Here is a 15,363-nt window from a genome sequence, read left to right as displayed (position 1 = left end):
TATAATGTCAAATTTTCTCTTCTCTCGCATCTCGATTCTCTTTGTATCTTTTTTACGATTTTTTATATAAAATGAAATATATATATATCAAATTTTGAAAATCAAAAGTTAATTATTATAAATATTATAATATTATAAAAAATATACGTTTTATAACTATTTTCGTCGTCTCATATATTTTTTTTTCAATTTGTGTTCTCGCTTTTGCTTCTCAATATATTTTATTACAATTTTTGTTTCGAGTATTTTTATGTCATTTTTAAGCATTACAAATTTATATATATAAACAAATGGTTTCTCTCTGATAGACATATATTTTCAGTTTGCTTTATGTTGAATAATACTATTTTATCAAAATGTCGATATAAATATATGTATATTTAAATAAATATATAAAATACATAAATAAATGAATCTATGGAAGGAAATTATAAAATTTTAATATGATCGCATATCTTTTGATATATCCCGCCGCGTCTACTTTAATTAATCTCTCCAGCCCCTTCTTCCGTCACGTTTGCCTTGAGAGCTAATGTTTCGTCTATGTATTTTATATTATCTATGCACGCAACGATCTCGTGTTGATAATAAAAATTGTGATTGATAACCCGGGAGAATTCAGGATGATGTCCGGTATCCTAGCACAATCGGCGACACGATAGCGTTATCAATAAACTTCGCTTGACATATCCATATATATATATACACATATATTTATAAGGTATACACATTATTGCAATTAGAAAAACTTATATTTTATAATTAATTAGAACTAATAGATAATTCCAACGAGATGGTATGAGTAAAGTTTATATTATTGGGAATGCATTTTATATTTCTACGAAATGTTTCCTTAAAAATTTTATATAATGTGTTTGTTCTTTGCAGAGAAATATTTAGCCACCAGACATGCTGCTCAGAATATATTCGCTATGTGTTCTAGCATTGGATCTAGTAATGCTTTTTATTGGAGTTTTCTGCGCAATCCTAATTGCAATCTACAGAATGTTTAGACCACCACCCTTAAAAAATCTTAATTTTGAAGTTGCTATGGTATAATATTGATATATATATATATATATATATAACTGGATGTATAATTAACTATGATAAATTCAAATTTTGTTACTATAATGAGTATTACAATTTAGATTGTAGGCGCAGGACGTGGAGTAGGCAGAGAACTTGCTCTACAGTTGTGTCAATTTGGCGTTGCGGTTGCTTGCATAGATATTAATGTCGAGACTTGCATTGCCACTGTACAAAGTGCTCGACAGTTACATGGAATATGTAAGAATTACCAGTGTGATGCGAGAGACAAGGAGGCAGTATGTATATTTCTATTATTATTAAGTCACATAATATCACTTAAATTATATTAGTTCTAACTCCAAGTATATTGCCTTATTTCTACTGACATTTGTTATTGATAATAAATAGGTTGCTCGAACAGTGAATCTCATTAAGAATGAATTGGGAGACATTACGATGCTTTTCCACTGTTGCGGGTTGCCCAGTCCACGTACATTAGTACAAGCATCAGAAGTAAAGGACATTATAGATTTATCAATCATTAGTCACTTTTGGGTAAATATTCTTTTGATGTAAAATCTTTGGAGGAACAAGCATAATTAATAATCCTATTTTTTTAGTTGTTGGAATCAGTTTTGCCTTGTATGCGACGTGCTGGCAAAGGTCACATCACAATCTTGTCTTCTGTTGCTGGCCTTTCCAATGGATCGAGTGGTCGTGGTACCAGGGTTCCCTTATCTACTGCTCAATTCGCAGTACAAGGATTAGCAGAGTCCTTATACATGGAATTGAGACATTCAAATAGCAATATCATTGTTTCATTGGTTCATGTTTATCCATTTATTGTTGGAACAGAAGCTGCGAAAGATATACGTTTTAGGTAGCGAACATTTGTAAATGACGTATATTTAATTAATATAATTTTTATCGTTTTATCATTATATATCACGTAATTATTTATTTTTCTAATTTCTCAAAACGTGTTTTGCAGAATACCAAGTTACTTTGGCACAATGTCTGCCACAGAAGCAGCTAGACGAATTTTAGATGGCGTTCGCCGAAATTATGCAGAATTTAGTGTACCAGGATATCTGCTTTATCTTGGGCATGTCCTTAGGTATTTTCGTCCTTTTTTTTTGAATTTATATATGAAATAATAGATGAATGATATTCTGACACGATTTTTATATTTTCAGGATTCTTCCAAAAAAGGCATCCTTTATGTTGCGAGATTTGTTAGACACTGGAGTTGATTTTGCATGATGTTACAAAGTAATATTTTATTAATATTCTTTTGATGCGATTGTGATATTTTGTGCAAATACGTGTTCCTTGTTGCGCACAGAAATCAAAACTGCCAGTTAAAATTTTTTCCAAATTTTACTTATTAAAAGTTTTTTTATCAATATTTCTAAAATTCTTATTGGTAGTATTTTCTCAGCAAGATATTTTTAAATTTTTCTGCTAATATTTTCTTTAACAGTTATATGAAACTATTTTTTGTATGTATAATGATTTTATATATACTGTTATATATATATACATTACATTAATTTTTTCCAAATTTTACTTATTAAAAGTTTTTTTATCAATATTTCTAAAATTCTTATTGGTAGTATTTTCTCAGCAAGATATTTTTAAATTTTTCTGCTAATATTTTCTTTAACAGTTATATGAAGCTATTTTTTGTATGTATAATAATTTTATATATACTATTATATATATATATATATACATATGTATATATGTTATATTTTTTAAGAAAAATCATATATATACATATAGATATATATATATATATATATATATATATAAGTATGACAATATATACAACATAAAGTATTTTATTATTTTCATGTGATATTATGTTCAGTTATATTTTACATTAATTTTACATGCAGAAATATTACATCTTCCAAGATATATTTACCAAAGCATAATATATACATATATCTAATGTTAAGACTGATTTGTAGTTAATTTTAATCTTCACATAAGCAATACAGCAATATTTCTTTTCTTTATATTATTGTAATGTGTCTGAATTAATGATTATATTATTTTTATATATGTAGTAATGTAATAGTAATTTCCAAAGAAGTTTGCATGACTATATAATAATGCTTTGCTATATCATATATGCTTATATGTATATTATGATATATATATATATATATATATATATATATATGCATATATGTGCGCAACAAGTAAAAAAATAATTGCTCACTTAATTAGATAACTATCTTTTGGTAAAAAATCTGATAGATCAAATAATTGAAGATGTGTATTCCAATCTTCTTTTCTAAAAGTATTGCTTTCATACACATTTTGTTTGATGAAAATATATAGATATTTATACAAATGCATATATTTATAGATATGAGATATAGAGATTATAATATAAAATATATGAATTTATATATTTTGGGGCTAATTTACATATTATAAATAAAAAATATAGTTATCCAATTTAAAATTGTTTATTAATATTGTTTTCTCACTTTAATGTTTTGTTCCTTTATGGCTATGAATGTTAAACACTTATATATAATATTGAAGTTTTAAAATTTAAAAGTATATTTGTAATGATTATAATATAACAATAACTTACAAACAGATTTATATCATTATATAAAAAGTTGTATTAGTTTAACTCACGTTGTAAAAGTATAAAAATGATTCAACTAATTGCTCACTTAATTAGATAAGATTTGTTTAAAATAAAAAAAAATTTACTATATTAAATTTGAAATTCATATAATAGATACTTTATGCGTTTTTTTTGGCTAATTTACAATATTTTCTCTATATGCATAAGTAAAAATTATAATTGTGAAAATAAAACTAATTGCAAATTGTTAAGACGTTTATATTTGAATGGTATGCCAAATTATTGCTGTGCAAATTTACAATATAAACAAGTTTATTTAAAGTTTTAAAAAAGCAATAAATAACAATTTTCTTGGATAATATTATTATCCAAGAAAATTGATCCTACAATAACAATATTTATGTTACAAATTTAATAAAACTATTTTCGATTGAGATTCGTATTAATATGAATCTCAATCAAAAATAGTTTTATTAAATTTGTAACATAAATATTGTTATTGTAGATGATATCTAAGAAAGAATTTAATTGATATTCACAAATCCAGAATGTTTTAAAAACAAATTTACAAAATAAATTGAAAATGTATGACATTCCCGTTGACGGTTTTAAATATTATACGCTATACTATTAAAAACATTATGTAAAAAGTATATCTGTTGACACTTGTCAATATTTTTCATTTTTTTGACATATAAACATACTTTTGATATTGTATCTAACTAAAAAATTGCAAAAAAATTATGGAACGCAAAATGTTTTTTAATATTAATAATCTTTCATACCGTTTATTCAAACTATTTAGATGAATCTTTGTGCTCTCTAATCCAGGGATGTGTCTTAACTTCAACCATAGAAATTCGTTCTGTACTTTTTTTTTTGATAAGCTGTAGAGATAAATTTATAAATTAAATATACATCTTTATATTATATAATTTCTAACATAAAGCTATTAAACATAAATGTCACCTTAGATATCAGATCTTTGGCCCCAGGTTTAATTTCCTCTGGCCAAATTATATTTACAGTTCTTATCTTGGCATATGTTTCTGATTGACTATTGCTTAAGAAAGGTGGCTTTCCTGTAAGGAATTCATAACAGAGAATTCCTAAGCACCAATGATCAACATACATGTCATAGGTATGTCCCATAACCATTTCTGGTGGCAGATAATCTAAAGTTCCACACAGGGTGTTTCGTCTGAAAAAATAGAATTTCTTGATATTAATCTGACTCATTAAATGTGAACAAAATCTACTCTTTTGATTATTGTGAAATAAATAATGTTTTTGAAACTATAGCAAAGCCTGTTGCACAAAGTACTAGCTACTACACTAAAGAAAACTGTATATTTTATACTTACTTTGAAGATGGTGCATGCACAGACCACCCAAAGTCTGCAAGTTTTATATCACCGTCAAATGTGAGCAATAAGTTTTCAGGCTTTATATCTCTATGAATCACATTGTTTTTGTGACAATAATCCAAAGCATCGGCCACTTGGTAAGTATATTTAGCAGATCTGACAAAATATTTATAATATGAATATCTTTTTTATAAATTATATATAGCAATAGAAATAAAATTATAAATACATACAAGTGCTCGTTAAATCGCTCATTTGGCTGACGTTTTAATTCCTTATACAATTCACCTCTTGCAGCAAATTCCAAAACTAAATAGATTCTTTTAGTATCATGAAAGTACGTTAATAACTGAAGAATATTTGGATGTCTGTAATAGAATGTACAAATGTAAATATTTATCTAAACAAATATTTGTATACACATATTTCAGAATGCACTGTACATACTTTAAATGTGTTTGTATTTCAATTTCTCGCATTACTTGCTTTTCCACACGTCCTTTTACCAATTCAATTTTATACAATGTTTTTAAAGCAACCATGTAATGAGTAGTTTTCTCTCTAGCTAGATATACGCGACCGAATTTTCCTCTCCCTAAAGGTGCTCCAATTTCGAAATCTTCTAAGGTCCATTGATGGCTATTTAATGATAAAAATATTGTGTAAATATTTAACAGACTAATTATCCAATAATTATATATTTTTAGCAAATCCATCCTATATGAAATTACTCGAACAAGCTTAAGGTCTGGCAATAAATATTATTAATTTGATATTGATTCATAAACAAAATTCTATAATATTTAAGAATCCTCTATTAATATCGAAGACATAAAAACATCAATTTAAACTCTTGTGAAATATTACAATAATAATATATTTTTATATACTTTTTGCCCCTTTTGTGAACATGATCAACCATCTTGCGACATATTTCTTGAACAGCTTCTTTATAATTAGTTACAACTGATGGCATTTTGAACGCCTGTCCACTTTCCATTGTGAAAAATATCTGTATGTAACTGAAAAAAGAAATAATACATATATATAAATTCTGTCCACTCCTTTCTCCATTAAGATTAATTGTAATATTATTTGTGAAAAAACTTGCGTATAAATAATATAAAATTTGTTAATATAATAATATGTTTATTGTTATGTATAAAATGTTCAATATTATGATAAATTAACGAATCCCCTATCATTTTCTCTGTAATTTTCTCTTCAAAACAATTAGGAAAGCTTACTGGTATTTATTCAAGATCCATCCAAGGATATAAAACAAGTTTTAAAACGCAACAATAGGTATTCAATTTATATTAAATTAAAAGGAAACTTATCAGTATTTATTCAAGAATTTATAACGAATTGTTACTCACAAAATAACACGAGCACAACACTCAATTTCATCGAATCAGACACTTCTCGCGAGTTCGTCGATAACCGTCATTCTTTTCCCTCGCATTTGAATCTGAAATGTCAACGTAGATGTCAAATAGAGAAGCGACATCTGCAGTCGGTGAAAACAATCAGCTGATCGATATTTGTCCCGAAATCCGGGCATCCGATTGGTTGATTCGGAAAAGTAACTAGCAAACTGAGAATCGATTTTTCGATATATCGCAAATTCTCCTCTCATCGCAGGATTTAAGTATTCCCGTTTACGTATTTTATCGCGTCTATGATTGTAATCACATGATCACGCTTAGAGAGTGAAAAATGGAAAGCGCATATTTTCATTTTATGCATATATGTTTATACTTTATCTTTATACGCATATATAGTTCATTGCACAATATCAGGCGGCAGGAATAATAAATAGAAAATATCAATCAATCAAAAAATGCTCGGAGTTTGCTCTAACGCTCTACAAAAACTCTATTCTCAATTCTTGAACTTCGGAAAAGACTGCCGGTAATGTATTTATCTTAATTACACTTTCTAAAATAAATTAATGTATATTTAATTATACATTAATGTATATAAATTAATAATTTAATGTATATTTTATTAGGAATAAAAATCCAGGTAGCAAGCTGACGTCATATTAAACGTTAAAATGACGTCAGCTTGCTACCTGGAAGAGAAAGAAAGACTGAGATATAGAGGGGTGTAAAAAATAAAAAATTAGAAAAAATGCAATATTAAATAAATGAATAGACATTAATATAATATAAATATCTCTATATCGCCTTTTTCTTTATTTACGTACTAATCGAATTAATATTTTATTATCTCGAATTCGAATAAACTTATATTAAAGACTTATTAATTATTATAGTATATATACACACTTTTTATTTTTGTTTACAAAATTTGATAGAAATTTTTAGATAAAGAATTTATGTATAATATATACCCTTATAGAAATTTATCACTATATAGTAAGTCCGAATATTTCGAATACTTAATAAATTACTGCGATATACAAAGTATTCGAAATAATAAGTGCTCCAGTAAGCAAAAAATCATTATTATATATATTGTTGTCAAGTATGTAGTTTTTAACATTGTATGCAACATTATTATGAATAAACTTTGATATTTTAAGGTTTCGGTAACGTTAAATTCTTGTAGAAATTTATCACTAGTAACGCCAATTAATCACTTATTTCGAGTACTTAAAATACTGATATACAGTAATTTAAGTAACTCGAATAAGTACTCGAAATAAGTGATTAAGTACTCGAAATAAGTGATAAATTGACGTTACTAGTGATAAATTTCTATAAGGAAAATTAACATTTTTAAAATATTTTATTAATATTTTGAGAGCAATATATGTTATTAAATAATATTTTTAATTAAAACATTTATAAAACATTAGTTAAAATATTTTTTAAATATTTATTAATAATATTTTAAATATATTTATAAAACATTATATCCTAATGTTTAGAAAATTTTTATAAAATCAACATTTTCAAATGTTGATTAAATATTTCTTGCTAGGTGATTATTTGGACTTACGAGTGATACATTTCTATAAGGGTAACTTTCTAATTTATATTTTTTTGATTAATTTTATATCACTATTAATATAATTTTAACTGATATTTTATATATATTATAATATTCTTGAAAAATATAAACTCTTGAAATTCTCTCTTGTGTTAAGGTCAGAGATTAACTTACATTTTTATATTTCAAAAGATATCTGAATTCTGATGTCAGAAATTCAGATATTTTTTTGAAAAAAGATATCTATTTATCGCAAGATATTTTTTTATCGCATATTGTATAATGCGATAAATTTTGACCGAGTATTTTGCAATACATGTACAATAGATACGCATATTATAATTTAGTATAATTTCCGTATTTAACACGTGTCAAATATATACTATCATATGTATCTGTGATGTAACGTATAAAAATTACATATATCTTATAATGCAAACATTATTAAACATGTCTAATACATTATTCATAATGTATTAATTTATTGTATGCATATGTACCCAGGTAGCAAGCTGGGTTGACGTCAGTTTATTGTTACTTGAGTATATACTCAATTAGCAAACTGACGTCATTCTGTCGTCTAATAACGTCAAAATGACGTTTAATGACGTCAGTTTGCTGCCTGGGTATACATATCTATAATAAATAATATAAAATGCTGTGCGGGATTTAATAAATATATATGTTATTATTATTTAAATATATGTTAAATATATATGTTATTCAAATATATGTTAATTAATATATGCAATTTAATATGCAATCATCGCTAACTGTTGTATATATTTTACATTTACGCCAAAATGTTCAAATGTAAACTATCCGCCGTTTTGTTCTCGTTAAGAGAGACTTCCTGAACGTTCATTAAAAGCAGGTTTGTATTGGCCGTGACTAAATGTCGGAAGTTCATATCTCGCTGTAATTCCGACTCCGTCCAGCCCTATATATTCAGATGTCACAAGTCGATCTCGTATTCGAGCGCGATTGATCATGCGCGTTTAAATATAATGTCAGAGACGGGACCTACATAAAGTAAAAGTGATCGTGAAAATCGGGTCGGTAAATTCCTTTCAAGTTGAATACGAGTTCGTAAGTGTGGAAAACTTTGATTGATTTTAATGATAAATTTTTCTCACTATCTGAAGGTGATCTATCTGCATGTGGACGCGTGTCAATTGACTAATTCAATCTTTTAAGCCCGAAAGCCCACTTATTTCCGTTCGTCTCTATGTCTAGTGAGCAGAAGACAGCAATCTATTCTAAGAAACGTCTGACAATTACGAGTTAAATAAAGTGAAAAAAATCGAACCGGGAGACAATGATAACAATGTTGATTTTGGTAATTTTGCTTCTTTTATTTATCATTGTAATGCAACGAAAATTGAAATATCCAGCAAATTATCCACCAGGTAAAGTTATTCATTCTTGCTTCTCTTTTGCTTCCCTATATAATGTACAGAAAGAATAAGAGAATTAGAAAAAAATTTTTTTTATTTAATTAATATAAAGGTAATAATAAATTGCGTACATTTTAAATAATTTAATTATTTATTTATTTATTATAAATATTTGAGGAATATATAATATATGTAATGTACAAAAAATAACATTTTCGTTCTTTTATACATAACATAAAACATTTATCTTTTTCCCTTTTTTGAACTAAAATATAAATTGTAGATTTTCTTATTTTTCTTAAATGCAATTTATTATTCGGAGGTCAAATAAAATTGCAAAATTAATAACACAAACTCTTTTAAATTCTGTATACATTCTTTAAGTTAAAATATTTACAAAGCATTTAATCTTTTATTGGAAACAATAAGAATTATATACGAAAAAATAAGAATTATATAATTAATTTTTTTTAATTATTTATATTATTAAATATAATATGTTGTATTTTTTGAATATATATATATATATATATATATATATATATATATATATGCATTAATAGCCGCTTTTTTGAGATGAATCGGAAAATATATATTTTGGCACAAGTTTATTAAAAGATTATTCAAAAAAATGTATATTAAGTTTTCATAATTTTCGAAAAAGCTCTTTACGAAAACATTTGCTGTACATTTTAAAACTTTTTTTTACCGATAAAATTATCTCTATTCTATTCGGGAAAAAATTCATATTTTATGCACTGCAAGTATCTACATATATTTCGGGTATTCCGATCCTGTATCGAGTAGGTAAACAAAAATTGTTGACAAGTGGAAATAATAGCTGACAGAGTGTATAGGAAGTTCTCTCTTATTTGTCAAAATGCAAAAACGTATCGCATGAATATATATAGCGCGTTTTCCTCATATAAAACATTTTTTTAACATAATTATGTATTATTAACATCAATTGAGCACGTATAAATCATATACAAATATATAATATAGAAATCATACATAAAATACATTCTCATAATATATATATATATATATATATATATATATATATATTATGAATAGATGTGACTTATTTTACGTCTCATTTATCTTGTTATATAAACACTATTAGATTTATATAATATTTCTTTCGCATTAAAAGTGTGATCAATAAATGATGAATCAAAATGATAAATGGTCAATTACATTTAATATAACATGTCTTATTCATAATGTATTAAATTAATTAACATGAGTTATTTTTATTGTCATTATTGATAAACTTATATATATGAAATTGCGCGTTTGTGAATAGAATGAGTTAAATGATCACTATTTATATAAAACAAAGGTCAACTCTTTTCTTATCACACTATATAGCAATATATGACTAATCAATGCAATTTGCGATGCAATTTTCGACAAATAGAATCGCTATTTCTTAAATTAAAAATAAATTATTGTGTAACACGAAAGTGCAAAATAATATATAACAATGTTTACAAATAATGAATGTTGGCAAATTATATATAAATAATACTTGTTAAATTTTTAATTTTTCTTGTGATTTTTCTTATGATTCTTATTTTTTCTTATGATACTTCTTATAATTGTTATTTTTTATGATTTAACGCGATGCTCTTAAAACTACTTTATCAAACTAATAAGAATCTTAAATGAATTATAAAATTGATTACGATAAAATTTGAATTATTTTCTTCAATAAATTCCAACAAAACGATAAAAAGCAATATATCATACTACAAAAATTTTATCGTATTCTAATGACTGAGTCCGATTTCAACAGAAAATAAAAAGAAACGATAAGAAACGATGTCTTTCGAAATACATAAAGTAAAACATTAGATTAGGAAAGGATAATATTTTTTATCTTATCGGTTCTTGTCCCACTACATTCAAATTTAATTAGAATTTTAGAAGGTTATCGATTATGTGTTTTCTATTGATTTTTTTATCAGGGAAAATTGTATTGCGCTATATGCAACAATTTTTATTTTAATAACGATATGTCTTTCGAAATATATAAAGTAAAACATTAGATTAGGAAAGGATAATATTTTTTATCTTATCTGTTCTTAGTGTTTTCTATTGATTTTTTTATCAGGGAAAATTGTATTGCGCTATATGCAACAATTTTTATTTTAATAACGATATGTCTTTCGAAATATATAAAGTAAAACATTAGATTAGGAAAGGATAATATTTTTTATCTTATCGGTTCTTAGTATTTTCTATTGATTTTTTTTATCAGAGAAAATTGTATTGCGCTATATGCAACAATTTTTATTATATCGTGTATCCTACCGTGATTATTAATTATTAAAATATCTATCACAGTTATCACAATCAGTTATTTGAATCAGTTATCATATATAATAAGCTTTTTTATTCATTTTTATCATATAACAGAATATATTAGTTTAAAGTATATTTATTTAATAAAGAAATTTATTTTTGTTGTATAACAGATTGAAAGATATTTTTGATTGAGAAAATGATTCGTATGAATTGTAATAACTTTTACATATTGTTTTAATTAATAAACAATACTGGCAATTTTTTTAATAATAATTTTTTTCAGTATTATCATGTTTGTTTTTATATATGCATGTCTTATATCTTTTTAAAACTCGTCATATTATAAAATATTAAATATTAAATATTTTTAGACGCGTAATATTAAATAAACATATTTTCTAAATTCGCAAAAATTGAAAATAATGATTATTTAGAAATTTACAAGCTCGGATTATGTTAAAAAAATTAATGACTACAAAATGATAATTTCTGTGTCTACTTTTAAAAAATTTTAGGTCCTTTTCCATGGCCATTCATTGGAAATATGTATTATTTTAAAAAATTATGTAAAAAACTTGGTGGACAACATTTGGCATTCTCGGAACTCTCCAAACAATATAATAGCAATGTCATTAGTCTACGCTTAGGTGATAGCGACACAATTATTGTTTCGAATAGTAAATCAATTTACAAAGTATTAAGCCAAACAGAGTATGATGGCCGGCCTTGGAATGAATTTATAAAAATGCGAAATATGGGAATGAGAAGCGGTACAAAATTCGATTAAAACTCACTACATTAAAATTTAATTAAAATTTTAGAAGGTGATCGATTAATTAAAATCACTGTGATTAGGGATCACCATGAATGACGGTCCAGAATGGAAAAAGCTACGCAGCTGGACTGTATACGCTTTGAAAAATGCTGGATTTGCTCAAAAACAAATAATGGAGCTTCTTTTGAATGAACTGGAACTCATCCTGAAGAAATTGAAAAAGGGCGGCGTGCAAGATATACAAACTATAATTGCACCCACCATCATAAACGTTCTTTGGATCCTAATTGCAGGAAAGCGATTCTCTCAGGATCAGAGGTAGCACTTTTAACAACTATTGTAAATTTCTAGAAAAAGCTTGAATTCACACATTTTTGATCCGCATCTCAGCAAACACCGATATATAATTGTTACATTGCTATAATAAAACGGAATATAATAGGTAATATAACGTGTACGTTACATGTAACATCTATGTTAGTTGTAATTTCCCACTCATAGATGTAACATTTTAATATAACATATATTACATTGTAGTTATATTGTAATTATATACCAAATAGCACATTGATGTATTGATAAGTCAGTGCTATCTTGGGATATAATGACAATATAACTACAATGTAATATATGTAATATTAAAAATGTTACATCTATAAGTGGGAAATTACAACTAACATATACGTTACATGTAACATGCTTGAGTATATAACATTTATATACTGTGTTTGCTATGTGTGTAAAGAGAAAGCGCGGAATAATTGAATTTGTAACTGATTACAGGTTACAGAATTTTTTGAATCTGATGCAACGTCGTTCAGTCATTTTCGATATGTTTGGTGGAGTTCTGTCCATTTTTCCTTGGCTTCGTTTTGTCTTTCCCGAGAAATCGGGATACAGCCTCCTCGTTAAAATTAATAATGAATTAAAGAGTTTATTAATGGTAATGTAATTTTAGTAGCTCTTAATTTTAGCGTTTTGTAAAATTATTACGATTTAAAATTACAATTGTCTCCAACATTCAGGAAGCTATTAATGAACACAAAGAACGATTTATCGAAGGAAAAAAGGAAGATTTTATCGATATGTTTCTCCATGAAATGTTGACGCAGAAAGATAAGAATACTGTGTTTTCAGGTACCAGTCTAATTACTATTGTTAATGACATTAAGAACACCATATATCTTTTCACAATTACATATATAAAAACTAGAAATGTGCGAATCAAGATTTTCTAATTTGAATCGAATCGACAAAAATATCGCCGAATCGAATCGAATATTGCCAGATTCGATTCGATTCGAGTTCGCACATCTCTAATAAAAACTTCAAATACACCGCGTCATATAAAACTTTAGTGTTATTTATTACAAGCTTATTTTTCAATAGTCTTATTTTAATTTTGCGGCTATATTCTTCCGTGATTTAATTTAAAGCAGTAAAATGTACGCGAAATATTACTTTTATACGATGAAATTGCGAACCAAGAAGATAAATGTGTTATTTTTAAAAATATTTTTTGCTTTCTTTTGAGACGAGAATCTCATTGTAACACTGATCGATCTCTTCATCGCTGGAACAAAAACCACGACAGCGACTTTAGAAGTTCTCTTTTTGCAAATGGCCAATCATCAGGACGTGCAACGCAAATTACAAGAGGAAATCGATATTATAATCGGTTCCAGATTTCCACATATAGAGGATAAAATCAAGTAATAATGTGTGACAAAACTTTTATGATACAAACGTTGAACAAATTGTTTTCAAAGCATTTTTATGAACTTATTATTCTCATGTATTTTTTGCAAAATGATGAATTTTAAATTTTAAATTGCAGAATGCCTTTTACTGAAGCTGTACTTATGGAAACTCAGCGTAGATATCTGGTGGCACCTGTTATCGGTCCACGACGTGTCCTTGACGATACAACTCTTGAAGGTTACACGATACCAAAGAATTCCACTGTTTTAATTAATATTCATAGTATTAGTATGGATGAAGAATTATTTCCCGATCCAGAATCATTTAAACCTGAAAGGCATCTGGACGAGAATGGAGCTTGTCGAAAGGTCGAAAATTTCACACCATTCGGAAAAGGTCAGTTAATTATGATTGATCGAAAAATAATAATTATAGAGAAAAAATTAAATATTATAATGCATTACATATATGTTACAAAAATTGCTACGTCTAATAAATATCGCTATTATCACCTCTCACGTTTTAGAACCATGTTTCACTTAAACATTTTTGTATCATGCTATAATTCTATTTTTAGTTTGTTTCCGACTGATTAATGATGTGTAACAAAAAAGTCAAATATTTTTTCCACTAAAAGAAAAATAGTTTTTTTTATTAACCTTTAGAGGACGGCCGTATTTTTTCGTAAAATTATTTGAAATAAGAATTTTTATATCTTTATTATAGTGTTGTACTATGAAAAATAAGCGACCCTTATAGAGCCAAAATATTGTCTTCCCGTCCTCTAAAGGTTAATATTCATGTGAAATTGTTTGCATGATGAATCATTTTACCACGAATAATTATAATTATTCGTGGTAAAATGATGAATTATAATTATAATTATAAAACCAAATTTCGTATTCTCGTGCATCGATTATTTCGATCGATATATTTTACGCGATTTGCAAGATATATAATATAAAAGAATTCTTTCCTGTTTTTTTTAAAGGAAAAAGACGATGTCCAGGAGAAGCATTGGCAAAAAGTGCATTATTTCTGTTGTTGGTTGGAGTATTGCAAAAATATAATTTACTTCCAGTACCAGGTGAAAAATCCATTACAGCAGAATTTACCAGCGGATTGATAATCTCGCCAAAGCCTTACAAAATGTTAATCGTTCCACGATAATAATTAAACTATTTTATTCAAATTTTGATTATG

General features: G+C 26.3%; 3 protein-coding genes across 8 annotated transcripts; 2 read left to right on the top strand and 1 right to left on the bottom strand.

Annotated features, from left to right (window-relative positions):
* The first annotated feature begins 497 nt into the window (after positions 1-497).
* On the top strand, positions 498-2,438 carry LOC114932838 (17-beta-hydroxysteroid dehydrogenase 13). 2 transcript variants are annotated; one of them, XM_029305243.2, is made up of 7 exons: positions 498-721; positions 889-1,053; positions 1,152-1,328; positions 1,441-1,587; positions 1,653-1,912; positions 2,024-2,149; positions 2,229-2,438. In XM_029305243.2, the coding sequence occupies exons 2-7, from the start codon at positions 910-912 to the stop codon at positions 2,293-2,295; spliced, it is 921 nt and encodes a 306-aa protein (XP_029161076.1). In that variant the 5' UTR covers positions 498-721; positions 889-909; the 3' UTR covers positions 2,296-2,438. The 2 variants fall into 2 exon arrangements, with proteins under 2 accessions (XP_029161076.1, XP_029161077.1); XM_029305244.2 differs by lacking the exon at positions 498-721 and adding an exon at positions 751-796.
* A 1,703-nt stretch (positions 2,439-4,141) lies between these two features.
* On the bottom strand, positions 4,142-6,494 carry aurB (aurora kinase B). 2 transcript variants are annotated; one of them, XM_029305247.2, is made up of 7 exons: positions 6,261-6,349; positions 5,904-6,035; positions 5,461-5,652; positions 5,247-5,381; positions 5,011-5,169; positions 4,616-4,847; positions 4,142-4,533 (listed from the first exon to the last, which is right to left on the bottom strand). In XM_029305247.2, the coding sequence occupies exons 2-7, from the start codon at positions 6,011-6,013 to the stop codon at positions 4,444-4,446; spliced, it is 918 nt and encodes a 305-aa protein (XP_029161080.1). In that variant the 5' UTR covers positions 6,014-6,035; positions 6,261-6,349; the 3' UTR covers positions 4,142-4,443. The 2 variants fall into 2 exon arrangements, with proteins under 2 accessions (XP_029161080.1, XP_029161079.1); XM_029305246.2 differs by lacking the exon at positions 6,261-6,349 and adding an exon at positions 6,393-6,494 and having other exon boundaries at positions 4,143-4,533.
* Positions 6,495-6,737: 243 nt separating this feature from the next.
* Positions 6,738-15,352, top strand: LOC114932841 (cytochrome P450 305M2). 4 transcript variants are annotated; one of them, XM_029305253.2, is made up of 9 exons: positions 6,738-6,927; positions 9,211-9,383; positions 12,200-12,454; positions 12,540-12,777; positions 13,243-13,402; positions 13,485-13,596; positions 13,994-14,171; positions 14,297-14,556; positions 15,152-15,352. In XM_029305253.2, the coding sequence occupies exons 2-9, from the start codon at positions 9,293-9,295 to the stop codon at positions 15,328-15,330; spliced, it is 1,473 nt and encodes a 490-aa protein (XP_029161086.2). In that variant the 5' UTR covers positions 6,738-6,927; positions 9,211-9,292; the 3' UTR covers positions 15,331-15,352. The 4 variants fall into 4 exon arrangements, with proteins under 4 accessions (XP_029161086.2, XP_029161084.2, XP_029161085.2 ...); XM_029305251.2 differs by lacking the exon at positions 6,738-6,927 and adding an exon at positions 8,930-9,029 and having other exon boundaries at positions 9,120-9,383; XM_029305252.2 differs by lacking the exon at positions 6,738-6,927 and adding an exon at positions 8,930-9,063.
* The last annotated feature ends 11 nt before the right edge of the window (positions 15,353-15,363 follow it).

The sequence above is a fragment of the Nylanderia fulva genome, unplaced genomic scaffold, assembly GCF_048542155.1.
Source record: "Nylanderia fulva isolate GAGA-0341 unplaced genomic scaffold, ASM4854215v1 Scaffold34, whole genome shotgun sequence".
In the NCBI taxonomy this organism is placed as follows: Eukaryota; Metazoa; Arthropoda; class Insecta; order Hymenoptera; family Formicidae; genus Nylanderia; species Nylanderia fulva.
Note: the sequence above shows the minus strand (reverse complement) of the source record. Positions and strands in the feature narration are given on the sequence as shown.